The sequence below is a fragment of the Oryzias latipes genome, chromosome 14 (assembly GCF_053564925.1).
Source record: "Oryzias latipes strain Hd-rR chromosome 14, Olatipes_Hd-rR_3.1".
In the NCBI taxonomy this organism is placed as follows: domain Eukaryota; kingdom Metazoa; phylum Chordata; class Actinopteri; order Beloniformes; family Adrianichthyidae; genus Oryzias; species Oryzias latipes.
Genome location: NC_136250.1, coordinates 4,073,439 through 4,101,132, shown reverse-complemented (window position 1 = coordinate 4,101,132; position 27,694 = coordinate 4,073,439). Strand labels below are relative to the sequence as shown.

The 27,694-nt window shown below is 43.2% G+C and overlaps 2 protein-coding genes and 1 long non-coding RNA gene across 4 annotated transcripts in view; 2 read left to right on the top strand and 1 right to left on the bottom strand.

Moving 5' to 3' along the window:
* The first annotated feature begins 581 nt into the window (after nt 1-581).
* faxdc2 (fatty acid hydroxylase domain containing 2) lies at nt 582-15,451 on the top strand. Its single transcript, XM_004076047.5, has 9 exons — nt 582-716; nt 2,483-2,526; nt 6,703-6,800; nt 8,715-8,818; nt 11,432-11,553; nt 14,073-14,278; nt 14,362-14,467; nt 14,545-14,711; nt 14,930-15,451. Exons 1-9 carry the CDS (start codon nt 692-694, stop codon nt 15,084-15,086), a joined length of 1,029 nt encoding a protein of 342 aa, XP_004076095.1. The 5' UTR covers nt 582-691; the 3' UTR covers nt 15,087-15,451.
* A 45-nt stretch (nt 15,452-15,496) lies between these two features.
* larp1 (La ribonucleoprotein 1, translational regulator) overlaps nt 15,497-27,694 on the bottom strand; it is a 48,581-nt gene continuing 36,383 nt past the window's right edge. For both annotated transcript variants that reach the window (XM_023962691.2, XM_023962692.2), the window contains 16 exons: nt 26,378-26,512; nt 25,997-26,149; nt 24,125-24,287; nt 23,629-23,773; nt 22,602-22,776; nt 22,365-22,525; nt 22,098-22,196; nt 21,400-21,726; nt 20,703-20,826; nt 19,639-19,835; nt 19,444-19,550; nt 18,658-18,815; nt 18,424-18,568; nt 18,155-18,264; nt 17,935-18,062; nt 15,497-17,857 (listed from right to left, as the gene is read on the bottom strand). In XM_023962691.2, coding sequence (XP_023818459.1) covers nt 17,663-17,857; nt 17,935-18,062; nt 18,155-18,264; nt 18,424-18,568; nt 18,658-18,815; nt 19,444-19,550; nt 19,639-19,835; nt 20,703-20,826; nt 21,400-21,726; nt 22,098-22,196; nt 22,365-22,525; nt 22,602-22,776; nt 23,629-23,773; nt 24,125-24,287; nt 25,997-26,149; nt 26,378-26,512 — 2,522 coding nt within the window. In that variant the 3' untranslated portion in view covers nt 15,497-17,662. The remainder of the gene's footprint in view (nt 17,858-17,934; nt 18,063-18,154; nt 18,265-18,423; nt 18,569-18,657; nt 18,816-19,443; nt 19,551-19,638; nt 19,836-20,702; nt 20,827-21,399; nt 21,727-22,097; nt 22,197-22,364; nt 22,526-22,601; nt 22,777-23,628; nt 23,774-24,124; nt 24,288-25,996; nt 26,150-26,377; nt 26,513-27,694) is intronic.
* LOC144983752 (uncharacterized) lies at nt 22,704-23,321 on the top strand. The gene is made up of 3 exons (XR_013647544.1): nt 22,704-22,797; nt 22,884-23,142; nt 23,182-23,321. It is a non-coding gene; the product is annotated as an uncharacterized LOC144983752 (long non-coding RNA).

Genomic DNA, 27,694 nt, shown 5'->3' with positions numbered 1-27,694 from the left:
CAGTTGTTGTTTGTTGTTTTACAAAACAATTCAATAGAAACTTCTGAAATAACATATTTTTTAAGTAAGTAACTTCAAGTATCACAAATGGCAAAGAGCAGGACCACACACACACACACACACACACACACACACACACACTTTAAAATTGTTTCTATTCTATTTTATTTTTTCACATTTAAGAGATTTTTTGTGTCTGCTTCTTATCCTCTTTCCACTTTTATTTGAACCCTCTTAAAGGTCCGGTTGTTAAAAGCTGAGGTTTGCTGTTTAGAGGAGACTTATCTAAAACCATAAATCACAATGAACACCTCCATGTTGCTGGAAAAAGATTGAGAATCACTGATTTATTGTTGTTTTTACAAAACGGCATCATTGATATTCATGGGGGACTCGGAGCAAAATGTTATAGTTCTGCTAATTATTCGTCATTATTACTAAAGTGTGTGTTTTTTTTTTAGAATATAAGAAAACCGTTGTTTTTGTCAGCAACCTCGCGCAGCGCTACGGTCCAACCACCGTGCTGAGTTTAAACTTTCACCTGGATAGATCACGTGGACTTAAAAAAAGGCGTCCATTTAAGGCGTGAGTCAGCTGACCCGCAGCCAGCCAATCAGAAGTCGTCAGCAGGTGTAAATACTCTGCTTTTGTGGCGCACCTGCAGGCCAGGCGCAGCAACAAGGCAGCAAACATGCCGGAGGACGCGACAGCGAGCGGTGAGTTTCTGCGTCCGTTTTTACTTTGAGCTTCATTTGCCGACATCGCGAAGAAAAAAGAAGAGAATGAGGGTCAGTGCGTCCAGATAAACCTTCCGGGTTGTCTCTGACTGTGAGGAGCAAAACATTCCGTGGTCTCTCCTTATTAATTATCCGGGGTCTTACTGTTGTTGGAGCCAATTCAAAACACATCGTAATAATTATATAATAAAGGAATAAATTATGTTGTTAACTTTTTATAGTGTTTCATTGTATTTATTTCAACATTTTTGCACGCAGAGGTTATACGGTTACAAACAGTGGAGTTAAATATAAAGTTTGCTGGCCTTAAAGGATTAATATGTTTTTGTAGCTTTCTGTCTTCTAATAAAATTTAATTGTTTCCATTTTCCCATATAAGTCAATTATTTAGAACTAAAAATGTTTTTTTTTCTTGTTAAGTTTTTGTTCCAAATTAATTTTTCCCTTGTTGTATTTATTTAAATTGAAGGAAAACAAATCTACAAAAGAATCCGACTTTCTCGCATAGAAAAATAAAATCTGGTCATGGATTTAAGCAACAGATCTTGCATTTTTTGACAAAGTCTTAAAAACTTTAAATTTTTATTCTAATCTATGTTTACTTGGAGATACAAGGTTTGCATATCTATATGTGACCTCCTGTCATGAAGTGGGCAGAAATGACTGAACTTTGTGCAGTTTAAGCTTATTTTTTATTACAAAGTTAAAAGGAGCATGTAAAAGAATAATTACCATATATGTTGGCTGTTAGTTAAGTTATTTGCAGATTCCTGTGAATTTGCAGATCAATGTCTCTCTCACATTACAAAAAACACATTTCCTTTCACATTTAACTTCTGTTTTGCTGGATTTTTGTTTAAATCCCATTTAGGAGAGAAGTGAACTAAACCTCACAGACCTCATGTGTTCAGTCCAAATGGGAGGTTAAATGATGATAAATCAGTTTTTCCAGTGCAGTCGCTGAAAATGACATTCTGAGCCGTTTGATATCCTGGACAAAGTTATTAAGGAGTTTAATTAGTGATAGAAAATATTCAGTAAGCTAAACGATGAATCCACAGCAGAAAATAATGGGGCAATCGCTGCAAATTAAACTGGTTCTGCTTTATTTGCAGAATTCTTTTGTATTACTTTTTGTAAAAATGGATGAGTATCTCATAAATCTTTTAGGAACCGATAGAGTTCAAGTTTTAATTCTGGTGAGAAAAAGCTAAATGTTAAAAAAATATTTTTAAAAGTTGATATTTCCTAGTTTTGTTTTTTCCCTTCAGTGGAAACGTGTGGACTTTTTTGCTTTAAAATTTTTTGTTGGTGTTCGTTTTGAGGTTTCACACATCCAGAGGGTGCACTAATATCAATAAATATTTAAATTATTTTGATGTTACTCATTGTTAAAAAGATCAGAAAGAAAGTAAGACATAATTCTGGCACCATAATATTTCCAAGAATTTGACTCAAAGCTCACAAGATAATGAGATTATACATAATCCTGCGACATACAGTCTTTTCATTTACCAACATTTGATGAACTTTGTACTCTGCAATGATAAAGGACACTGTCTTTTTTAAATTATTTTCATATTTGTGCAAAAATTCTCTTTTTTTAGCAATTTAGCCCAACATAAAATACTTAAGTACAGCTTTCTTTATACACCCAAATGTGCATCTTTTTTTGTTCCTCTCTTGTAACAAACATTTGCATTAATTATGGAAAAATCTAGATAAAATGATGTGTTTGTTTCCAGATAAGGGAGCAGCTGAGAGGAAGGCGGCGAGCATGCGCAGACAGGTCAGTCTGCAGCAGCAGCTGCACAGGTTTTTCCCAGCTCACATGTTAGCAGCCCTGCAGGTCGCTAGTCAATCAGTCTCACCACAAGTTGCTAACTCATTATCCCCTATGGATGCTTATCTATGTGAACATTTCTGTTTATGCATGTGATTTCTTCTATTTTCTTTAATATTTTTAAATTTCCAGGTCTGCTTAACATTGAACATTTCTTCAAACATGTTCAGATGTCAGTGGATCTTATCAAAGTACTTTAGGGAAAACACTGAACGCTGCAGTGACACGAACAAAAGCTGGAAATACAGCTTTTAATTGATGGTTGCTGGGTTTGGTTTTGCTCCTCCCACAGCTGCAACAGGCTCGTCGGCTAGTTTGCTGACATAAGCAGCTGCGCATGTGCCTGTTGAACAGGTAAAGGTGAGCTGTGACACGGACAGACGTGAGAGAGGTTGTTGTTGCAGAATTCTACATAGCAAAGCGTCAGAATCTGGGATGCTGTACGCTCTAAATGAAGGAGAGCGATCTGACATTTGTGGTGAGTTGTTGCTATGGTTACCGTTGAAGGTAGTGAGGGCGAATGCCTGAGCGGGGTGGGGGGGGGGCATGTTGGAATTTGACATCAATCCCAGGATTTAATTCCTTCAGAATGAGCTGATTTACTTTTCCCAATGATTGGCTTTTATATTATAATTGTTGTCATTTTGGTATCAAAGCAAATTGAAACTTAAAGTGTTAAAAATAAAATAAATAAATAAAGGTGGCCTGAAGAGTCAGTTCTGCTGTTATCATGAAGCTGATTTTTTATTTTTATTTAACCTTTATTCAACCAGGAAAGTCCCATTGAGATTAAAAACCTCTTTTCCAAGGGAGTCCTGGCCAACAGGCATCACATTTCAATAAAAAAAGACATGAAGACAAACATCATTAAAACCACATACGTCATAAAAAGCAGTTGCATTTTACTGCTTTGAGCTGGTTCTTAAAAACATATAAAGATACCAGTTCAGTTAGTTTCCAGTCTTTCTGCAGCCTATTCCAAGGAAAAGGAGCAGAGCTCTGTGCAGCAAATGGAACAGAAAGCAACACCTGGTCTTGAGATCTTAAGGAGTAATAAGATTCCACACTTCTTGTGATTAAAGAACAAATGTAGGGAGGCAGTAATCCAAGCAAGGCCTTGTAAATAAAAGTGTACCAATGTCCTAGTGGCCAGAGACCGCCATTGTACTCTTGTATACAGGTCACAATGATGCGTCATGGATCTATAGATCAGTGTTTTTCAACCAGTGTGCTGCGGCACACTAGTGTGCCGTGAGAGATGGTCAAGTGTGCCCTGGGAAATTGCCCTCATAACTGATCTAAAAACATTTCCCATCTCCAGGATTTCAGCTCTCTGTTCATCCAAACAGCCCCTGATAAAACACTGAGGAGTTAGGAATATAAAAGATCATAAAATACTTTTTCTTTGCGTTTATTTTATTTTATTAAAGACATTTTGATAAGGTACCGCGATTCAGCTGCACCTTCGGCTGTATTTTGGAAACGTCCCGTCCCTTTAACTGTCTCCACCAATCATTCTTGAGGGGCTTAATCACATGTCATCAGTCTGACCAATCAGAAGTGGTTAAAGTCTTCACTTCCTTGTCCCGATTTAGCTCGTAAAGTCGCTCAGTTCTAAAAAAAATAGCAGCTAAAGCTCGTCTTCTGCGCTGTTGCTTTCCACAGAATCCGGTATCAGACCGTGGAACAAGTGAACAAAACAATGAAGCTCCGAAAAACGATCTCCGGCCGTTACATGCACTACATCTCCCATGATGCATTGGGTTGTGAGCGTGACAGCGCATACGGAGATCTGTTGTTAAACGTCTTGAAACCAACGAACACACATCAAACTGTTTTTAAATCTTCTAACTTATCTTTTATTGCATCTTTTAGAAAAAAAACAGCTGCAGTTTCCAGCTTTTTCTGCAACAATTTTCTCAAAAATGCATGTGAGATTGCGGAGGGGCTGTGGATCAATACAGACTATGAGTTTCTCCTTTTTTTTAATTTTTGATGCTGGTGTGCTGCGGGATTTTTTTAAGGTTAAAGTGTGCCGTGGCCCAGAAAAGGTTGAAAAACACTGGTCTAGAGGATGATGAACCTCACGGAACATGGTGTCATGATACATGGTGTCAACCTTTTTGAGACATGAAGATGAGGCATTCATATACAGAATATCACCATAATCCAGCGCAGATAAAAAAAAGTTGCAGCGACAAGACGCTTTTTTACTTCAAAAGAAAAACACAACTTATTATGGAAGAAAAAGCCAAGTTTAAGTTTCAGGTTTTTTTTACTAGTTTTTCTATGTGAGGTTTAAAGGTGAGGGAGTCATCAATCCAGACACCAAGGTACTTGTACTCATGAACCACCTCTATAACATTTCCATCCAAGGTGGACACCATAGGAATTGTTTCAGGGACCTTCTTTGAGTTTGAAAACAACATTAGTTTTGTTCTGTCAGCATTGAGAACCAATTTTAACTGAATAAGTGAGTGCTGTACCGCATTAAAAGCTTTCTGCAAGGTTTCAATGGCCTGAGAAGAGTAACAGTAAATAACTTTGTCATCAGCATAAAGATGTAGATTAGCGTCAGAGACATTATCACCCAAGTTATTAATGTGCAACATAAATAGTAGGGGGCCCAGAACTGAGCCCTGTGGCACCCCCCTGTGGATAGTAACAAACTTAGAACAGAGACCTTCTTGTTTAATGTATTGGGTCCTGTTATTCAGGTATTTGAGAACCACGCAACTGCATGCTCTGACAATCCAAGGCTGAGTGATCTGCTTTTTAAAACAGCATGGTCAACGGTGTCAAAAGCTTTTGACAAATCTGTAAAAAGTGATGCACAGTACAGTTCTTGATCAAGTGCCACAATAATGTCATTTATCACCTTAATTAATAGTAGCGTGTTGGTACTGTGCTTTTTTTTAAAAACCCGATTGCAAGAAAGAATGTTATTCGAGTAAAGGAATTCTTTCAACTGGTCACAGACTAAAGATTCAGAATTTAGGATAAAACACATAAATGTGATATTGGCCTATAGTTAGTCACGGATGGATCCCCTCCTTTCGATAAAGGGAAAACAAAAGCTGATTTCCAAACTGATGGAATTTCTTTAGTTTTGATTGAAAGATTAAAGAGAATTGTGAGTGGTTCTGCAGTAAAATCTGCTGCCAGTTTAAATAAGTAAGGCTCCGTTAAGTCTTGCCCAGGAGGTTTTCTGTGATCCAATAAATGCCTTTAAGGCTTTATGCACTTCATGCACAGTAAAAGGTACAAAGTTGAATGGGTCCCCAGAAAACATGGGGGATTCTGTGCAAGGGTTTGTTGAGGACTTTCCTGCAGAATCAAACAAGGAACCTGATGATAAAAAATGCTCATCAAAGCAATTCAGGACTTCAGTTTTATCATCAACGACTGAATCTTTAACAACACAAGTAGGAATTCCTTGATTCATATTAGTCACAGAGAGAAACTTGATCACATTCCAGAAGTTCTGTGGGTTATTAAGGTTCTCAGTATTGACAGGCAAAAAATATTCAGATTTGGCCTTTTTTATGACAGAAGTACACTTATGTCTAAGCTGTTCAAACACAGACCAATCAGTGGACGAATCAGTTTGTCTTTGCCTTGTCCCATGCTCTATTACAGCCCTACGTCTGGCAGTAGAGCAATATTTTCCCATTTAACTAATGACAAACCATGATGAAAAGCTTGCTCACTAAAATGTTTAAGATTCCTCTTACAAACTATACGTGGTTTACATTTAGGAATTTTAGTGTTTCTGCAAACAGCAACAACACAATGATCACTTAAATCATTACAGAAGACACCAAGCAAAGAAAATGTATGCGGCATGTTTGTTAAAACCAGATCAGTTAATGTGAACTTTTCTGGCCTGGTGGGTAGAGTCACTAACTGAGTGAGATTGATGGAATCAAAAAATACTTTAAGTTCACTAGAAGTTGAATTTAACCAGTCCCAGTATAAATCACCGGCAGCCATAAGTCATTTGTTCTTTTTTAAATGTCTGCACCTGGTTTGGTAACGACAGACTCCCAGCAAAAGCCTCTGAAAACTCCTTTTACCTGGAAACAGCTCAGCATCCTCTTCACACTCTTTTCTTCTGCTCAGGAAGCTTCTGGAGGCCTGTGGGACTCCGTGAAAAAGGCCGCCGTCGTCATCGGATCCGGAATCTTGTTCTTGGCTGCATTCGGCAACTCCGTGACCTGGTGGGATGTCCGCACTGCAGCAGCGGCCTCTTCAGGCTGTAAAGACTGAACAGGCTCTTTGAAACCAAGCAAAGCTTCTTCTCTGTTTCTAAACAAAACGACGTGGAACCAGTTCAGACACAACACAGCAAACTAAAAGACAACAATTCAGACTAAATGAAGTCTGCATGAACTTCTGTTCCTGATTCATGCAGATTTTCCTCCAGGTGCTCTTTAGAACGCGGTGGAACGTGGCTTAAAGACCCACTCTGATGAAAATGCTGGGTTTGCTGTTTTTAACATGTTCTTGTGGCTTTTTTTGATGATGGAGAACATAAGACCATCATGATTAAAAATGCATTTCTGAGTATTTTTTATTCAAATCATAAATCAGGAGCAGATGAAAAAATGCCGTTTGATAAAGATTATATGTATTATGTAGAAAATATGCTGGACGGGGCTCAAGCACAACTTGGAGGTGAATTTCCAACTGCTGCTCTGCAGAAACGATGCCCTAGTACAGGGGTCGGGAACCTTTTTGGCCAAGAGAGCCATAAACGCCACATATTTTGAAATGTAATTTCGAAAGAGCCATACAATAATGTAGTGTCCCTTTCCCACACTGAGGCACGGAGACTTAACCTCTTTTAAGGTTCTTAATTCTGGTTACTGCAGACCACAACAAACGCCGTACAATTAATTCAGCAGCTCCTGAATCTCTCCCGCCGAGACGAGACGAGAGCGCGTCTCCCAACTTTATATTCCCCTGCTCCCGCTGCAGCCCTCCCCTTTCCCTTATTCGGCCCATAGCTGAACCCCATTGGTCCAAACTACCTAACAACAGGCTGAGCGACAGAACTGAGGGCCAATCAGATCTCTGCATGATCGATGCGTTCCATGAACTCCAGAACTTTTAACGCGGCCCAACAGCCATCCAACTCAGTCCGCGACAATATGTTTAAAACTAAAATACAAGTGAATGTGTGCATTTGATGTAATTTCAACATTTTTAAAGTACAATAAGTCTGTGGATTCTTTTTAATAACATTGTTATGCTGTTTCTAATAAATGATGAGTATTTCTCGTGGTAGTTTTGCTGATGGTCTAGTCTGGTTTACGTGGTGAGTTTCTGCTTCATGCAGGCGTTGAGACTTTAAACGTGATCTTAGGTTGGTATGAATGTTTTGTAGATGTGAGACAGACTGCTCACATGCGGACCTGGAGCCAAACACACATTCACACGCTGCAGTGAGTGACAGGCAGTGGGTTTTACCTATTTACAATCCCTGCGCGATTCACCTGCTGCCGGTCCCCACAACACCTCAGCCCCCCCCTCTGCTTTCTCCCTCACACATCCCGTCCCCGCAACTGCGCGCTCTTTCTCAGAGACGGGAGCGCGCAGTTTTACGCACGGCAATTCACAGGTTTCCGGGTGGTACAAACTCTGTGAATTAATAGACAATTTTAAACTTATACTAGTGCTGGCGCAGATTTGTCTCTCTAAGCACCGCTACTACTGCGCGCCTCTGCCATCGCATCGCGCACGAGAAGGACTGGTCTAATGAAGAAAAAAAATTTGAATTAAAGATTTGTCTGCGAGCCACATGTGACCATCAAAAGAGCCATATATGGCTCGCGAGCCATAGGTTCCCGACCCCTGCCCTAGTAAAAGGTTTTTGATTTTGCCTAAAAACGGCATAATCATAATTAAAAAAGATGTCTGGAAACACTTTTGCAATTGATCAAAAGAAGATCAGAGTGGGACTTTAAAATGAAATAAACGCAGTGATGTGACCCAACACTCAGCAGGACTAGAGCAGAACATGTTTCTAGAGATTTTTTGTTTTTATTTCGTGCAAGGTTAAAAAAAACCAAAATGTTTATCAGTAAGGAAAGTGAGTTCATGACTGAAGCCTGATCACTTTCTTCCTGCAGGCACCTTCAGAAATTCTGGGGAGCGTCAGGAGACTTCTGGCAGAACCTATGGACTAAGTTGTACTTGGCCTTTGAAGGTCATGAAGCTGCTTTGTTCTTCATGGGTAAGAAATAAATCTGTTCTTCTGAAAAATCCCAATGAATCTCGATCTGCAGAGGAACTCAGCGATCGTCTGTCAGCTGAGAAAAGACAATTGCCCCTTGACACGGGAAAGGGCTTTCATAGATTCACACAGCTCTGTCAGGAATGTGGAGACGTAACAGAAACTCGGCTCACGTGTTTGTGAAGTGGACACGCATGACTTTTTCCCAGAAGGCGCAGCAGAGTCTTGATGTTTTGATGACAGTTAACCCTTGTGCTATCTTTGATGACCCCACCCTTACATTGACGTGTTCTCCCTACCATGACAAAGGTGGAGAAAGGTGGAAAGATTACATGTAATCCATGGACACCAGTGAAGATCACAAATCATTGAAGAAAAAAGGTTCAGAGCACTGTCTAGTGGGTCTAGATGACCCAACTCCCAACGGTAAAGTGTCTAGGATAGCAGAAGGGATGAAGAGACTTTATTTGTAAATCATGGTGGAAAATAAGTATTTGTTCACCTAAAAACAAGCAAGATTTCTGTCTCTCACAGACCTGTAACTTCTTCTGTAGAGGATCCTCTGTCCTCCACCTGTTACCTGTATTAATGACACCTGTTTAAACTGGTTATTTATATAAAATACACCTGTCCACAACCTCAAACAGTCACACTCCAAACTCCACTATAGCCTAGACCAAAGAGCTGTCTAAGGACACCAGAGACCAAAATGTTGACCTGCACCAGGCTGGAAGACTGAATCTGCAACACGAAAGCAGCTTGAGGTGAAGAAATCAACTGTGGGAGCAATTATTAGGAAATGGAAGACATGCAAGACCACTGAGAATCTCCCTCCATCTGGGGCTCCCCCTAAGTTCTCACCCCATGGGGTCACAATGATCACAAGAACGGTGAACAAAAATCCCAGAACCAGACGGGGGACCTAGTGAAGGACCTGCAGAGAGCTGGGACCAAAGTAACAAAGGCTACCATCAGTAACACACTACACCACCAGGGACTCAAACCCTGCAGGGCCAGACGTGTCCCCCTGCTAAAGCCAGTACATGTGCATGCCAGTCTAAAGTCTGCTAGAGAGCATTTGGATGATCCAGAAGAGGATTGGGAGAATGTCCTGTGGTCAGATGAAACCAAAATAGAACTTTTTGGGAAGAACTCTACTGTTTGGAGGAGACAGAATGCTGAGTTGCATCCAAAGAACACCAGACCTACTGTGAAGCATGGGGGTGGAAACATCATGCTTTGGGGCTGTTTTTCAGCAAAGGGACCAGGACGACTGATCCATGTAAAGGAAAGAATGAATGGGGCAGTGTATCATCATATTTTGAGTGAAAACCTCCTTCCATCAGCAAAGGGCATTGAGATGAAACGGGGCTTGTCAGCATGCCAACGATCTCAAACACACTGCCAGGGTGAAACAGGAGTGGCTTCATAAGAAGCATTTCAAGGTCCTGGAGAGGCCCAGTCAGTCTCCAGACCTCAACCCCATAGACAATCTTTGGAGGGAGTTGAACTTGCAATCTTCTAATAAGAGGGCAACCGCCCTATCGCTGCACCACGGCTGATTTGAGTATTAAGCTCCAGAGGGTTTTTTTTCTTCCTTTTACACCATTTATCTAGAAAAACTGGATATTTGGAATGAAAATTGCAGACCTCTCTCATTTTTTTAACTTGAACAATTTGGTGGGTGACTAAATACTTTTTTACCCCACTGTATTTGTGGCAGGTGTAGTTATGTGGAGAAATATAAAAAAATTGGTTTTACAACTAAATTTTAGACTAAAATGTAGGGCTGGGCAATAAATCGATTTGATTGATTATTTCAAATTTCTATTTAAATTTTTGGTAAAATCTGGATTTGTTGGGTTTCTTGACCTTCCATTGTTTTGAGGAAGGTCTCTTGGAATGTACAAATATGAAAATGGCAAAGAGGAGCTTTTTCCCATGAAAGGAACAGTGTCGATCTATGGAACTGGCTCCGTTTTGCAACTTCAGACTGGAAGCAACAAACTGCAAAATCTGTTTGAAGGCTGTTGCTACCAAAAGTGAGAGTATGAAAAAATTTGAGGCGGAAGGAGAGGCTCAAGTTGGCGGCGGCTCACAAAACACAGTTGTACAAACTGTCAGGGTTTTGACTTTTTCCTTAATAAAGAGAAGAACCACACAGGACATGAGAATTTTTGCTAGACTTCTGCAGAAGGAGAATCGGTCTGTGACAGCGCAAACTGTCACAGAGGAGTTCTGCCATCCTAGTGCATGAAGCCTTCTTTTATTGAAAACTGAAGGTTGCAGACATGAATGTGGGTCATTTAATCAGAAACAACAGGAACATCATATTCTTGTATAATCAGAACTTTTCAAGTCATTGTTTTCTTACTGAAAAGATAGAAATGAGACAATCATATTATGGAGATTATAGTGTGCAAGCAAATGATAATTATATAACTCTAACACAAACATTTGTACAGCTTGTATTTAGATGTACTTTAAAAAGTGTGAAACAATCATAGATATGATCGAACTAAAACGTTCCTGTTAAAGAATCAATGTAATGACGGAAATGTCTGTGGAACCCAGATGTCCTGCATGAACCAATGTTCACATTTTCCTGGACAGGGACGATGTTTGCCCCCACCGTGGCGTTCTGGGTTTCAAACGGTCTGCTGCTGTTGGTGGACACCACCGGAAAACTGTCCTTCATCACTCGCTACCGGATCCAGATGAACAAGAATGAGCCGGTAAGCTGAGCCCCACTGACTCCTCGAAATCATATCCAGAATTTGTCCCGTTTGAGTTCAAAATCTAAGTCTTTAACACACTTTGACATTTTCTTAAGATGAAAGCAGATACACTTCCGTTCAGAAATCTTATCTTTGTTAGAGTCAGTTGTGTTAAAAACTTGTGTACATCAGCAGGAGGTTCTGATGAGTCCAGATCTCTCAGAGCAAAGTCCGCCGTGTTTGAAATACTGACGTGGTTGCAGTGGAACAGACGAAGGCCGACGTTCCAGATAAGAGGCCTGGTAAAAATTAATCACATTAGTTGTTATCTGTTGGAGATTACAGACAGGAACACGGTGCACACACAGGAAGCATAAAAACATCAGGAAAAACTGTCTGCTTTACGATAGAAAAACAGTTTGTCCTGCTTTTTTTTTTTAGTTTGGACCTCGACTTAAAAAAAACTAGTTTCACTAAACGGTTTAGAGTTCAGGCGCTGTAAAACCTGCTGGATGGTCAGCTTTGTGTCAACACGAAAGCTTGTTTGTTTTGGTGAGAAACTTGACCTGAAACAGAATCATTGATCGTTAATCCAACTGCTTTCTGGGAGAGGATGTGGTCGCTGTGCGCCTTTGCTTCCTCTGTGATCCATCATGATCAGAGGCTTGAAGCTGATCATCGATGTGTGGATTAGACGTTCTGATGCTTTAGGTTAAAAAAAAAAACGGTTTACTCTAACTAATCGGAAAGAAAAAGCTGCATTTTCCTGCTCTCAATTTGTGGTTCAAATGTCTCGTCCAGTAGTACGATGGGCTTAAACGGGTCCAGAACTACAACACGTGTTAGTTATAAAAGTGAAAGTGAAGTTCAAAGGCCAAACCTTAATGGAAAGACTTAATTACAAGTTATGCCACAAAACTCCCCCAACTTACTGTAATGAAAACGAGTGAAATGACTCATCCATGGAGTAGAACTTAATTGCTCCTGAATATTTAAAAAAGTTGAATCTTTTTCTAAAACACACCTAACCTGAAATTAAATGACCTTAAGTGGATCTTAAAGGTCATTTATAGAATTTGACATTAAATTGACCCAAGTTTAATCAAGTGGCAGAACATTCAGTACCACTTTTTAAAGCTGAATAACTGAAACTGAAATGCACTTTAATAAAGTCTCTTTTGCAAATTGATGGTAGGATATATCAAACATTTTTATACTTGGAGATATTACAAATGGAGGCATGAATTAATGGGGCCCAGAAAAAAAGCCCTGTGTAATAGTTAAACATAATCATTGTTGAGCCAAGTTTATTCTAATTACATTTTATTGGGCACCTGTAAATATGAAATTAATTTTATTGTAGTCAGAATACTAACAATAGGAGCATGTGTAAAATAAAAAAAAATAGGGGGCCCAGAACAAAGTCCTGAGGAACTCCACATGTAATTGTTTGTGCATATTCGATGTTAAACATGTTTTACTTAAATTAATCTCTTTTGGGAACCTGTAGTTAATATATTAATTCAATAGTAGACAGATTACTAACAATAAAAGCAAGAATGACATAAAACCAATGGAACCAACGTTTTTTTCCTCCAACCAACCCTTTATCTGTCGTGGTGAAGAAAAACATTGAGGCTTTTTAGAAAGATCTGCTATGTTTCCTCAGGTGACTTGATTTTATGTGGCAGCGCAGACCTACAGCCTTTTAGCTGCTGCCATTCTGAACCAGAACAAATGTCCCACATTCTGGAATGGTATTAATATACTAAGTGCAGAGATACCTTCGAGATTACCGCGAAGGGGGGTCTAAGGGCAGGGATGCCAGTATACTTAGTCAGTTTGTTAGTTCATTTTAGTATTTTCCTATTGAACTCTTTGTATTCATGATCCTTTTGAGTTCATGTTTTACTTCGAAGCCCATCGAGACGACTGTTGTTGTGATTTTGGGCTATACAAATAAATTGAATTGAATACTAAGCTCCCCCCTCGTTAACTTTTTGCACGTCATATTCACAGCTGTGGGTCCTAAACGGTGCCTTGTGGAACTCCACTTGTGTTTTTTGTCCACTCTCTGTTCTCCTAATTTGGTTTAACGAGGTACCAGAAAGTCCCACTCAGTCTTCATCCACCCTTAATAGCCATGTGGACCAACACCACCCCCCCAAACAAGAACAGCGTTAGGAGCTGCAGCGGTTCTGCCTGTTTCTCAACCTCCAGCAAAGCAGAAGCAACATACCAGAAAATGTAAGAAGCATAAAATTACTGATGATGGTGAAAATATCTGCAACCATTATCAAACTACCATGTCCAAAGGTTCCTTTCTATACACTGCAGGGGGATGACGGCGTATCATGTTTGTAACCAGAGTCCAAAGGTCATAGATACATCTGGTTGGAAAAAAAACATCAGCCTGAGATTTTAAAACTAGAAATCCTCAGTTTATCGTCCAACATCAGCATCGTCTCTTAGCTGCTGCACGCGGAGCCTAAAAATAAGATTTGTTTCTTGTGTGCCCTTATTCTGTCACCTTGCAGGTGGATCCGGTGAAGCTGCGTCAGGCCCTGAAGACCGTCATCTTCAACCACGTGTTCATCTCGGGGCCCATGGCGGTGGGGGTTTACTACTTGATGACCTGGAGAGGAAACCCCTGTGGGCCTGAGCTCCCCACCTTCCACTGGGGTCTGATGGAGCTCGGGGTTTTCTCCATCATTGAAGAAATTCTGTTTTACTACTCGCACAGGCAGGGGGCTTTTATTTTGAAATGCAGAGTTCATCGCATACTTGAATTTGTCAGGGTAGCAGATGTGATGCTTTATTTCTCAGGTTGTTCCACCACCCCAGCCTCTACAAGCATTTCCACAAGCAGCACCACGAGTGGACGGCTCCCATCGGCGTGATCTCCATCTACGCTCATCCTCTGGAGCACGTGGTAAGCGACTGTCCCAGGTCCCCAGTCGATGGCCAAAGGTTTGGAATGAGTCTGAATGTGGGCGTTCCCCCCCTTAGATCTCCAACACGCTGCCCGTGATGATCGGGCCGGTCCTCCTGGGCTCTCACCTGTCCACCACCTGCATGTGGTACTGTGTGGCTCTCATCAGCACCACCATCTCCCACTGTGGCTACCACCTCCCCTTCCTGCCCTCCCCGGAGTTCCATGACTTCCATCATCTAAAGTGAGCCTGCAAGTCCAAATTCAGGACACAACGTCTAGATCTCTGGAAAACGGGATGAAAACAATCAATAACATCTGAAAGATCTTTAGAAAAGCTACTTTTGAAATCTGCTACTACATTGAACTAAATTCAAACTTTTTTTGTTCCATCCTTAAGCTCCACCCACAGCTCCTTTTGCTCCACCTGTTCGTTTCTGAAATAACAGCTGCTCCTTTCAGGTTCAACCAGTGCTACGGGGTTTTTGGCGTTCTGGACAGACTCCACGGCACGGACGCCAAATTCAAGCAGACCAAGCAGTACGAGAGGCACATGCTGCTGACCAGCCTCACGCCGCTGACGCACAGCATCCCAGACCATCCCAAGAAGGGTCAGTGACCCCCTCCGACCTCCAGGGACGTTCAGGAAACCACTGTAGGGGGTCTTCATGTAAGCAGAGAGAGATGCTGCTCTCCCAATCGCTCTTAATTAGGTTTTGATTGATCCAAATTGAGAAACCGGGGTTTCTCTGGTTCTTTTCAGCTTGATTTTAACAAACATTTGAACAGTATGTAACCGTTTACAGGAAATTCAGTCCAAACATGAAACTGTTTTGCCAAACTTGTGATGCATTCACTTAAATACTGATGCACTTTTCTCTGGGGAAGCACTTAGACCTATATACTAAAAGGAACTTTTATGTAAATGTATATTTTCTATAATGCTGCAGAAAAATGGTTTTGAATAAATTTTGAAAAATGTGATGTTCTTGTTCGTCATTAAAAAAAAAAAACACACAGCAAACAGAATTTTCAGGTTTTTTTGTCCGTTTTATGTTTTTTTTTATTTAAAGGAAAGCATAATTACTACAAATTACAAATAACACTAAGTGAATCACATCAGCCTACAAAGCAGATATTATGAATATTAAATGTTTTATACAAGATCTCATTCAAGTATTTTACATTTTTCCATTTTATATATTTTTTTTGTTCCTTTTTTCTGCGTTTTTGTCTTTTTTTTCCTCATGACAAGCCTAGAATAGAAGGTGATGAACTAGGATGGTTGTTTCTTATTCGTATGGCTTTCTGGAATTAGTCCTTTTAGAATTCGCATCCCCAGACATCCTAACAGCCTCGTTTGCTCCGAGCGGCCTCCCGCTCCGCTCCGGTCCGGCTCCTTCCAGAGTCTGTGCGGACGCGTAGCAGCGTGATGGAGGGAGGGAGGGGCTCAAACATTCAGACGTCCACCGCGCTCGCTCAGAGGAACAAAGTGGGTTTTCTCAGGAGGAGCAGTCCAGTAAACACTTCTGATGCCTCTGAAGCGGAGGCCGAGGACAGAACCTGAAGAATCCCGGACACCGGCGGCGCCGTCCGCCTCTGTGACCGACGGCCGAACGCTGGAGACGAACAGGCACAGTTTCGTTTGGAGCTGCACCGTCAAATGCAGACGTTAAGACTTGAGATTTTCTCCAAAACTTCAACCCCCAAAACTAAATACTTGTGTGCATTTTCAGACTCGTCACACATTCTGAGGGAAAACTGGAGGTTGAGGGTTTGATCGCCTGGAAATGTTTGCTCTGGTTTCTTCTATCAAACCATCTTTTCTGTTTTTTCAAAGACCTGCCGACTCCCCGAATTCCCTTTTGTGTGAAAAGCACGTCCGGATGTTTGAGTTCAAACCTGGCCTCCAGCATAACAGCACTAGAAACACAGCAAGCGGAAATTAAAAAGCAATAAAAGATTTTAAACAAAGAAAGAAAAAAAATTCGTACACATATAAGGCGAATATAGAATCTGATCTATAAACAATAAACGGGAGTTGAGATCGTTTCTCTTCATCGGTCAAATTCACATTTACATGAGGAGGAGGAGGACAGGATCTGACATCAGTTTAGGAGTCGGGAGGATTTTCCTCCAGAACGTGGGACGACTCGGATGAAAAAAGACCACAGAATGGGGTCTGGGATTCGTGCCGGCGCCTGTACCTGACCACACCGTTAGTGTTCACGCCTGTAAATGACAGCAGCTGATCGCCACCATCCACTCTTCAAGTACTTCAGATTGAAAATTCCAGTCCCCAAAGCACTGCTGACGGATGGATGGATGGATGAATGGATGGATGATGGATGGATGCCTTGTGTCCTCCTGGGGTGGGGTGGGGGGGTGGGGGGTCACAGGGAAGATCCGTTTTCAAAAACAACAAAAAAAAAAGCCCCAAGCTGCCCCACAGAGGGAGCTTGTGGACGTAACAGACTTCTGTTTGGAAGACCTGTGGAGACTTGGGAAGGAGGGAGGTTTGGCAGAAACGCGCCATCTAGTGGCAGCTGTGGGAACTGATGCTGCAGAGACTTAGAAGCACTAAAACCATTAAATAAGGCAACTCTCAAATCTGCTTGTCCATCATGGCGCGGGGTTTAAACAAGTCTTTTTTTTCTATTTTGGTTGTTTTCTGGTTTCCCCCGTCCACAAAGTAAATGAAATGCGTTTTTTTTTCGGCCCCTGACACACAGCACCTGGCTTCACACCACTTTGGTCCAGTTGGATGCTGAGGGCGGGGCGCCTCCAGCGGAGGGGGGGGGGCTTTCAAGTACTCCTCCCCACACTGATGAGCAAATCGGTAATCCAACATCTGGTAGGGGAACCAAACAGTTTCAACCAGCAGGACAGATGATAGAAGAGGAGGGGGTCCCAAAGACCGAGGGCTGGGGGCCTCAGACTGAAGAAGAAAAGTAAAAGGAAAAAAGGAAGCAGCCGCTGAGCTGCTGGAGGAGAAACTGTGATCCTTTAACTCTTGTCTGATTTAGGAAGTTCTAAAAGCAAAACATGACAAAAAGGATTTCTATCAGCGATGCTGCCAGGCGGGGGTGTCATGCGTGAGTGAGGAGCCCCCCCTCCCCTCCTGTGGCGCACAAAGAGCCGTGGGCTCCCAGCCGTGGTTGAGCTGATCCATGGAGGCTGGTGACTTTCTGCTGGTTATTTCAGCGTTTTGGCGTCTGGCTCGGCGATGGGGGCGGGGGCTTTCTGGCCGCTGGGCTTTGGATCCTCCTTGGCAGCGGGGCCATGAGCCCCCGCCTGGCTGTGGGGCCGGCTGGAAGACTGGGAGGGGTTTCGGCGTCGACCTTCCCCGCTGGACGGGTGTCTCCGGCGGCCTCCGTCCTCCATCGGGGGCTGGAACCAAAAAGAACGGCTTTAGGTGAACAAACTCCGCCTCCAACTCAAACAAACCCCGCCTCCCTTCCACCTACATCAATCCTAAAATCCTCCAGGCGTTTGAACTTCTTCAGGTGCTCCTGGAGTTTGGGCTCAATCTCCAAGGTCTTTGTTTTGGAGTATTTGAGGAACGCCCAGAACTTCTCCAGCCCGTAAAGCTGGCCTGAGGTGACAAAGCAGACAGGTTGAAGAAGGTTGCGGGTTGAACAACCGCCATCTTGAAGCTCCACTCTGAGCAGCAGACGTCCTCCTCACCGGCCTCGTAGTCTCTGATGGTCTCCTCCTGGAAGTTCTTAAAGATGTCCGGCCTGAACTTCTTCTCCAGCCCGTAGCTGAAGTACCTGAACAAGCACTCCAGACCATACCTGCAGCACAAACACAGCTGAGGAACGGACTCAAACCAGCAACCAGGGATCAACGGTTGCAGCCGCTCAGCTCAGACGGCATCAGAAACCTCAGAGTCCGTCTGCAGATCCCATTCCATTTTAAAGAAAGGTGAACCACCTTTCAGATCAGATGCTCACCTGTAACCTTCTTTCCCGTCCTCCAGCGCCAGCTGTCGGAACTCCTCGTACATCTTCCTGTTGAAGTGATCCCTCAGGAAGAACGACCAGAAGCGGAAGAGCGTGTTCATTTCCTGCGACTGGCCGATTCCCAGCCGCTTCCGCTCTGCGGTGGGCGGAGAGGAGGCAGGAGAACGAGGTCAGGGCTCCTCAGAGGAAGAGGCGGACGCACGCGGACGCAGCGGAGACACCTACCGTTCAGGCAGCGCCGGCGGTATTTGTGGTAGACGTGTTGCGTGAAGCCGTTCTCCTTCAGGAGCTCGTGCGACGGGTGCTGGAACTTGGGGAGGGACTGAGGCGTGCAGCCGATGTTGCCCATGACGGGGGTGCCCTCTGACGGGCTGGCGTTGGAGCTGCGAGGGACAGTAAACACGATCCAACATGATCATCCTAAGCTCCCCAAACTCTTTCTTATCCCTTGAGCTGTCTTGTGGGGTCCAGATGACCCCACTCCCCACAAGACAGCTCAAGGGTTATCCGTCTGACACGGTTTTGAATACGTCTGTTGATGCTCTACCTCTGTACAACACAAGCCCACATCATCATGCCTCCACCACCGTGCTCAACCACTGAGATGAGAGGTGGACTCTTCATCCAGAATGACGAAACACCAAGCTTCCCATGATGCATTTCTTCAACGATCCATTTCCTTCTACAGAGCTTTGGTCCGTTTTCAACACAACATTCTACACAAAAACCACCACATGTTGAGTGTCCTGACCAAGTCATGTGACTGGAATAACCAGGAATAGAATCCTTTGTGAACACACCGTTCCCTCATTTAGTCTGTTTTAAGGCTGTAGAAGCCGCCGCTACACGCTTGACGGGCTCTTCTCAGACAGAAAAACGTTTTCACAATTTTCTCTCTTGTTTAAACCTTTATAGAAAAATAAGTCCAGCATAATTGAACGAAAAAAAAGATCTGCTGGTGGATAGAAAGACTCAGCAGTCCCATACCATGATGCTTCCTCTGCAACTCACCTGACAGAGGCGGTGCGGGACCGGTGCTCTCTGGAGTCCATCACCCAGCCCACGTGGCACTCCATGGGGGGGTTGGAGCTGTGCCTGGTCTTCCTCTTCCTGGGAGTCTGGAAGAGGAAGACTCTGAAGCGTGAGTGAAGGAGTTCCCCTCGGGAAACCTCCTCACATCAACCCCACCTGCCCCCGCCGTCTCACCTTGGCGTCGACAGGCCGGCTCTCCTTCACCACCGGGTAGAAGCGAGGCGTCATGGTGGGGTCCTTACGATGCGGCGTGCGAGGAGTCCGCGGCGTCCGGTAGTTTGGCGAGTCAGGCACGGTTGTGGGTAGCGAGCGGGCCATTGAGGAGGGTTCAGGGGCGCCGAAAAGTTTGTTTGCCAAAGCATCTGTGGGGACTGAAACACGACGAGACGCTAAAGAAGTGAGCTTTAAACTGCAGAGAGAAGAACGACACGCCGCCGATGAGGAGGAGCACTCTGATAAATGTGACCCCATTTCAAAAACTACTCTTTAATCATTTTGAAAGCTGAAGTAGAGTAAATGACAGCTTTAATTTTTGTTCCTGGGAATCAGAAAGTGAAACTATGAACTTTATTTGTGTCATTTAAGCGTTTATGTCAATGAATGACTGAAAAACAAGAGGCTGCACACCGTCAAAGTCCCACTCCAGTCATGATTTGATCTATTTTCAAAGCGTTCCCAGTGGTTTTATAATTATGATTAACCTGTTTTTAGCCAAAATTAAATACGCAAAGACGTTTTCTAGGACATAGTTTCTGCAGAGCAACAGATTCAAGCGGAGACGAGAAAAAACAAAGACTTACATTGGTTTACAAGTGGAAGCATCAGAATTTAAGCTTCAGGGAGAACACTTCCTTACCCATAAAGACATAACATTTAGATTAAATAAAGACATTAACATTTGTCCTCCATCATCGGAAAGATGCCATCAGAACATGTTAAAACTACAAAAACATGATTAGTTTTGAGTTCGACTTGAATCTGTTTTTAGAAAATGCAATATTTACATAATAATATATTAACAAAGTTAGTAGTTTCAGGTTTCTGTGTCGAAATCTTGTCACTTTTTTTTGATTTTTTTCTAACTGCTTTGCACCTCAATCTGTTTTTAAAAAAAGATTAAAAACCTAAATTTCTCCTAAATAAAAAAAAAAGGAGAAACTATTGTCCTGGTCAAAACAGATTTTAGTTTAAAGCTTTTAGTAAAACATAATCTGCTGATTTTGTCTGGGTTTGCTTACTCTGCTGGGGGCGCGGGGGTCCGGGGGGGACTTCCTGGTTGGGGTCGACGGGGGGTTCTGGGGTCAGGCAGTCGAACTGCTCCCGGCTGATCAGGTGGACCTTCTTGAAGTTCTCCACCTCTTGCTGGAAGCAAAGAAAAGACAGAAACCCGCAGCGTGAGTAGAGGGAGCGGAGGAAGCGACCGGCAGCGGCGGAAGGGGAATCTCCGTCGGCGGACCTCATCCGCAGAAGTTTGGAGACAGACAGGCAGCAGCAGAACATGGCGGCCTTAAAGAAGCGTTTCACCCTCATATCGCCACAAACAGCAGCTCCACACAAACCCGTCTGTCCTGAGAGCAGCAGCTCCACTCACACTCATACTCGGCCTCTCTTTCCAGAGACTCTCCAGGGATCGGTCCGCGGCCATCTTTGCCTCCCCCCTGGCACCCCGCCGTTTGGGGTCTATTTATAAACGAGCGGCGTGTGTTCCACAGGCTGCTGGATGTGTGTTGGCGAGCGCGTGAAGGTCCCACACAGAGCCCAACAATGCAACAATGGGCGGCAGCGGCAACAAAAAAGCGGACAAAAAGGCAGCTTCTGTGCTCTGCTTTGGGTCCGGATCCAGAAAAAGCTGCAACTGAAGGAGAGCCACCGCTGGAAGGCCTCCATGCATGACTCTGCTCTTTTTCCCTTTTCACCACCATAAAGCCGCCTCACCTTGATGGTGGCGTACTCCGGCTCATAGGGGGCGTCCCACAGGTCCTGCTCGTAGTAGAAGAGCCCGTCGTTGATGACCTTGACCAGCTCGTTGGTCAGCTTGGCGCGCGACGTGTGGTGTCCGGTGCGGTCGCCGCCTGGGTGCTTCCGCAGGTAGGGCGGCGTCTGCGTGACGATCAGGATCTTGTTGACGTCCTGGTCATCCAGCTCGCCGTCCGTCTCTTCGTCTGACCAGTCGGTGAAGGTGTTGCGGCGTCCGTCCATCTGCTCCATCTCTTCGTCGAACATGAAGTCCAGCTCCTCTGGTTCGTCCTGCTCGGCTCCGTCCTGACCCCACAAACAAACACGATACTCAGTTACTTTCATTCATCAACAGACTGTCAGGATTTTCAAACTCTTTGTAAACTATTTTAAAAACTGCTAAAAACTGTCTAACTTCAGGATGAAATCCCAGCTTTAAAACTAAACTCTATAATCAGGTAATTCCATCAAGTCACCACCAGGTGGCTTGTTTCACAAATATAGTTTATTCTGTAATAATGTTTTGAAGCCCTATTTTAAATTTGACCTTTAAAAAACACACGTGTCCACGGAGGGGCGTGGCCTGTTGATGGACATGTGACCATTAAACCTACAGCTCTAAACAGAACCAGAACTGGTCCAAAACCCCTGCAGATCCGTGCAGGTGAGCGGCTCACCTTGTTTCCTGAGGTAGTGCGGGACGGCGAGGAGCCGGGCGGGGGAACCGGGGATCGAACCACTTCGTCTTTTTCCTTCTGCTGCTGCACCGAAGGGGCCTGCTTCCATCACAAAAAGAGGAGGGAGAGGAGATGAAGAGGAATGGTGAGAGCAGATTCTGTCAACACCTGACTGGATGGATGGATGTGGTTTGGTTCTGAGATCAATCTGTGGAGCTGTAGCTTTAACTCTGAGCTCCGTGTGAAGACGTGACGTTCTGAGCTGACCTTGGGTCTGGCGGGAGACGGTCGGGGCCTCTTCTTCACCTCGATCCAGGACTCAGAGTCCAGGTCAGGGAGGCTGGCAGAGAGGCCCTTGGGCATGGATTTGAGGTTGGAGGTGTCTGGGTCAGGCTTGGCCCGCACTGGAGAGGATCCTCTGGAGGAGCCTGCAGCAGAAACCCTCAGGTTAACAGCCGTTGAGGCTCTGGTGGAGCAGGTGCAGGAAGGCGGGAATGGACCGACCTCTCGGATCCCCAGTCATCTGCCTCGGGATGAACTCGGGACAGTTGATGAGCTGGGAGAAGTCTGTGTGCGTGTTGTTGGGTAAACTCAGGCCGGGCAGAGGCCACTTCTCTGGGTCCTCCTTCCTGCGGATCTTCAGGTCGATCACCTCCACCTCCTTACTGTCCTTGAGAGCCTGATGACAGACACAGCAATGGTAAGTAAAGACTCGCCAGAAAGAGCTTCTGTTGTCCCTGGAGAAGCAGAGTCTGCAGATCAGAGGTCTAAAAGTTCTCCCCACAGATGCTGAATCAGAGAAGAGACATGAAAAACTCATAATTTCTGCAGAAACCTCCAAGTCTGAAGCTTCCCTGCATTCAATAAGCTGGTTAACCAGCACATTTGTGTTTCCGTGGAAACTCTAAAGCATCAATACAATCCCGGATGCAACTGTGATGAAAAACCACAAAGCTGAAAATCACTAAAACATCTAGAAGAAAGAAAAGGGACGTAACACTAAAGAGGTCAAATATGAACCACGGTCGTGCTTTAGGGGCGGCCAGTTTCAAGCTCAACCTTCAGACACGATCACAGGTGCAAGGTCAAATATCTGAACTTTAGCATAGAAGACGCACCGTCAACCAATCAGGGACTCAGCTTTGGCCTGTGACGTACTGATGCAATCATTGGGCGGAGTCCAAACCAACACGGAGGAGAATCTGATGGTTCTGAACCTTTTTTTTTTCTTCATTCTTTATTATAATATAAACTATTTGAAAAAAAATGTTTCATAAAAAACAAAGCTTTTTTGGGGTTTTACACCAATATTTCTCAATCTTGCTCGTTTCAGTCGCCGTTTTGCATCAGTCAAATCATCAAAATCCACTAACGTCAGGCTCCTTCAATGCAGACTGCAAAAAGCAGATGACAAACTGAACACCTGAGCTCCAAAAACCTGCCACAACCAGCCCGCAGAAGGCTTTCCCGTCCTAGCTGAGCATGCGTCTCCATAGCGACGGCAGAGGTGGACTCGTCCGCTCCTGCTCACCTCCAGGATGACGCTGACGTCTGTGGTGAGGGCCTGCACTCGGTGAAAGCTGGCGATGAGGCTGATGGGCAGGAAGCCCTCCTGATCCATCTTCCTCCTCAAGAAGAAGTCCCGCTCCAGGTTCTCCAAGCTGAAGTAGTACTCTCTGCAGAGGAAAGACCAGATCCACTCAAGTCACCAACAAAACGACACAAACAAATGCTTCAACTGATGCCGTGGCGTCCGTGGTGGAGAAGGAGAGGAACCAAGTTCCCAGGAGGGAAGCTGGTATTTGTGGAAACAGAAACCACATTGTTCAAGGTTTAAATATAGACAAGAAGCAGGTTCACTTTGAGCTTCTGCTTCAGGACAAAACCTGCTTCACAGCTCAGATCAGAGTCAAAATTCTCTGCTCATGATTCATCAGAGAAGAGACATGAAGAGCTCATCACTTCTGCAGCTCCTCCTCCTCCTCCTCCTCGTCCGTATACGCCTCTTCCCAGCGAGCTGGACTCACATCTGTCTCTTGATGTAGTCCTTCAGCAGGTCCTGGTCCACAGAGTACAGCTCAGCGCTGCTCATGTTGTCGTAGTAGTACGTGACGGAGTTGCCAAACTTCTGGCTGTAGGAGCCGTCCTTCCCGTCGTAGGACTTGTAGGTGCAGTGGTAGTCGTAGTGACCTTCCAGAACGGAGAACCACGTTAACAGGAAAAAATGTTAGTTTCTCTGCACATCAGATGTTCTCGAATCCAGATTATAAATGTAAAAAGGGCATCAGGTTTAGGGTTTTAACTCTTTTTTATGACACAAAAATAAAATATACAATAAACATTTAGATAGGGACAATTTTTGTCTTTTAAAAGCTGAATTCTGACGTTTTTTATGTGAACATAAAATATTTCGTTTTAAAGAATTGATCCTAGAGTTTCTTTTGATATATCAAATATGTTGTGCTGCCATTTTATTTTCTTAATTTTAATGATTCATTACTATTATTATATGTTTTTGGTGTATATTAGGCGTAGTGATGGGATGTGTATCGCCTTTCTGTTTGGAGTTTTTTTTTTTTTTCCTTTTGTTCTAGGTTTCAATGGGGGGAGGAAAAAAAAGTGTAATCATTGTTATCACGTGTTTAATATTGCTGCTCTAAAATCCAATAAAAACAATTTTGAAAAAAAAAAAAAAAAAAGAATTGATCCTCTGGTTTATCAACAACAAAAACAAGCAATAAAACATTAAAAAGCAGAAAAAAACCACATTTATAGGAAATATCCTAATGGAAATTAAATGTATTTAGTAGCAAATAAACAATTGAAACTGAACAGAATAAAAACAAAATGTTTTTGTTTTAAAAATCTGGGTGTAAAAACTGTTCAGCTGTAGTTTTAGAACTTTAAAGGCCATAAAGAGAAAAAGGTTCTAACTTAACAGTCAAATCTGACAGTTTGGCAACAAAGTTGATCAGCCTGAAGCTAAAATACGAAGCGTTTTTCTATTGAAAATCAGAAATAAACACGTCTAAAAGGGAAAATCGTTGCTGCTGAGTATTTTTGTCGTCACCTGTTCAGCCGGCTTTCACTTCCATGTCAACAAAAAATAATCCAAACAAAGAACCACAGAGTCTGGACAAAAGTGAGACGCTCCTGTGGAAACAGGCCGCTTAAGGAAGAAGCGCAAAAAAGTGAGGAGAACAAAAAAGTTTCTTTTTTTTTTTTTAAAGAACGTGAAAAGAAGCAGCTTTGGAATGAAGGTTTTTCCTGCTCAGCTGTTCTGGACGAAAAACAACCATGAGTCATTTTTAGCAGCCAGTCATACTTTCTGTTTCTCTTCTGGGCTTCCAGATGTCACAGAACTATAAATAAACTACAGAGAATGGCTGTTTTACCAGAAGCTTTAAGCCTGACTTTAGGTCCAGACTAAATGTCAGAGCGGTGAGCCGCAGATCAGAGCTGTGCGGGTTTTTCTCCACAAGATGTTCAATCAGAGAAGAGACATGGAAGCTCATCATTTCTGCATCAAGCCTCCAGGTCAGGAAGCTCCAGGAGCCGCTTGGTGCATCCATCCAACCACCACCAACTTTCCCAAAGGAGCATCAGGAGCATCTCCATCTGAACTAATCATGTTTGGGGTTTAACCCCTTCAGGGCATGTTGCCATTTAAAACATTGAAAGCATTTGAACAGACGTGGACGCCTCGCTCACTGACTGACTGACTTTGGCTTTACAGGTCAGACTGACTGCAGAACCTGCGAGTCAAAGAGCAGGGCAAAGCCCCGTAAACACATGTAAGTGTTAGTCACGTCGCTTGTGTCAGCTGTTGGAGAGGAGAGGCTGGCGCCGCAGCGTCATGTTTGAGTCTGATCAGCAGAGAGGATGAGGAAAAGGATTACCTCTGCCTCCTCCTCTTCCTCGGCCCCGGCCTCTTCCCCGTCCGCGTCCACGACCTCTGAACCCACCCCGGAACGGCGCCCCCTCGCTCTTCACGCTGGACACCTCATCGTGGTCGTCGTGCCACTCCCGTTCGTGCTTCTGACTGTGCCAGTCTGCGTAAAAGAGAGCAACCGTCCTTCAGTGAAAGCATCGGCCACAGCGAACCCTTCAAATTAAAAGCTTGAAACAATCCATCCAGCATTTTACTGACTGATAGTTTAAACAAGCGGACAAAGCCGGCGGCCGCTTCAACACACCCACAACCACACACTTCCTCCTTCACACTTCCATGTGGACGCACAAAAGCACAGAGGGCGACGCGTAGGGCGGGCGGGGCTGACCTCTGAGGTCGTTGCGAGCGTTGGGAGGTAGGCGGGGGTTCTCGTTCTGCCTGCTGTTGTTCCTGGAGGCGGAGCGTTCTCTGGGACCCTCGGACTTCACCTCGATCATCAGAGGAACCCACTTCTGCTTGTTTGCTGTTTGACAGAGATGAGAGGCGACGCTCAACAAAACAACATTTCACAAAGAACACATGAAAAAGAAATCATCCAAAAACACAGCAAAACCTTTTCCTGGAGATTCAAATCAATTTAAAAATACCTGAGGTGAATTTTACAAGTATTCCAATATTTAGTTAGTATAATATTACCTTTTGAAAATGGAATTTTTTGTCAAACGTTTAGACTAATCTTTTATAACAAAGAGCTCAGTAAAATGTTTAATGCTTTCTATGTAAAACACGGTTCAGGTTTCTGTGCGTTTGACACAATGTCATTTAAATATGATGAAACAGCCAAACAATACAGTATACTCACTAAGATATATTTAAGAATTACAAATATGAAATGTTTATGAATAAATACAGTCCATTTAATTGAATAAACCTCAGAAATTAGCTTTAGCTGCGGTTTAGGCAGAAACGTCTTAAAACTCTTATTTAGCATCCGAATACTTGAATATTGGAAATGTTCTAGAAAATGTGGAAATGAATATTTGTGACGTCCCAGATCGCTGATTAGCAAAGTTGATAAAGTAAAAATACACTTTAGGTAATGTAATTATTGCTCTAAAATTGCAGAATAATATTGGATTTTTAGTATGTTAACTAAGCTAAAAGTATGTGCTACTGTCACAGGAAGTAAATAATTCAAAGTAAAGCATGGGTGAAGGTCCTTATTTTCAAAGTAAGACTATCAAGTGTTATTAGAAATTAAAAAGTGAGACAAGTTCTGAAAAAAGGATTTTTAAATACAGTCGACAATTTCAATAAAAAATAGAATGAAAATTGAATGAATGTGAGAAAAAAAGCAAACTACACAGATTTCATGATCAATGAGTGATGTGGAATCATGAAACTGCAGTCAGGCGTCAGCTAAGGTTCATAAAACATGACTGTTAGAAAAAAATGAGGTGAAAGGTGTTTTCTAGTTAGTCAGTAAAACTTTGAGGATACCTGGAACATTTTTAGGATTTGTTTGAAAAAGATTTTTTGTTTAATGTTTAAGTTAACCAAAAAAAGAGTGTTACACTCCTTAAAGTGATAAATACCATTTATTTTTCCTGTTGTTTTTTGTTGATTCTGATCTTCTGGTCAAAAAAAAGGTAAAAATGACGGTGATTTAATATTTGAGTTTTAAAAAGACATGCACATAGCAACC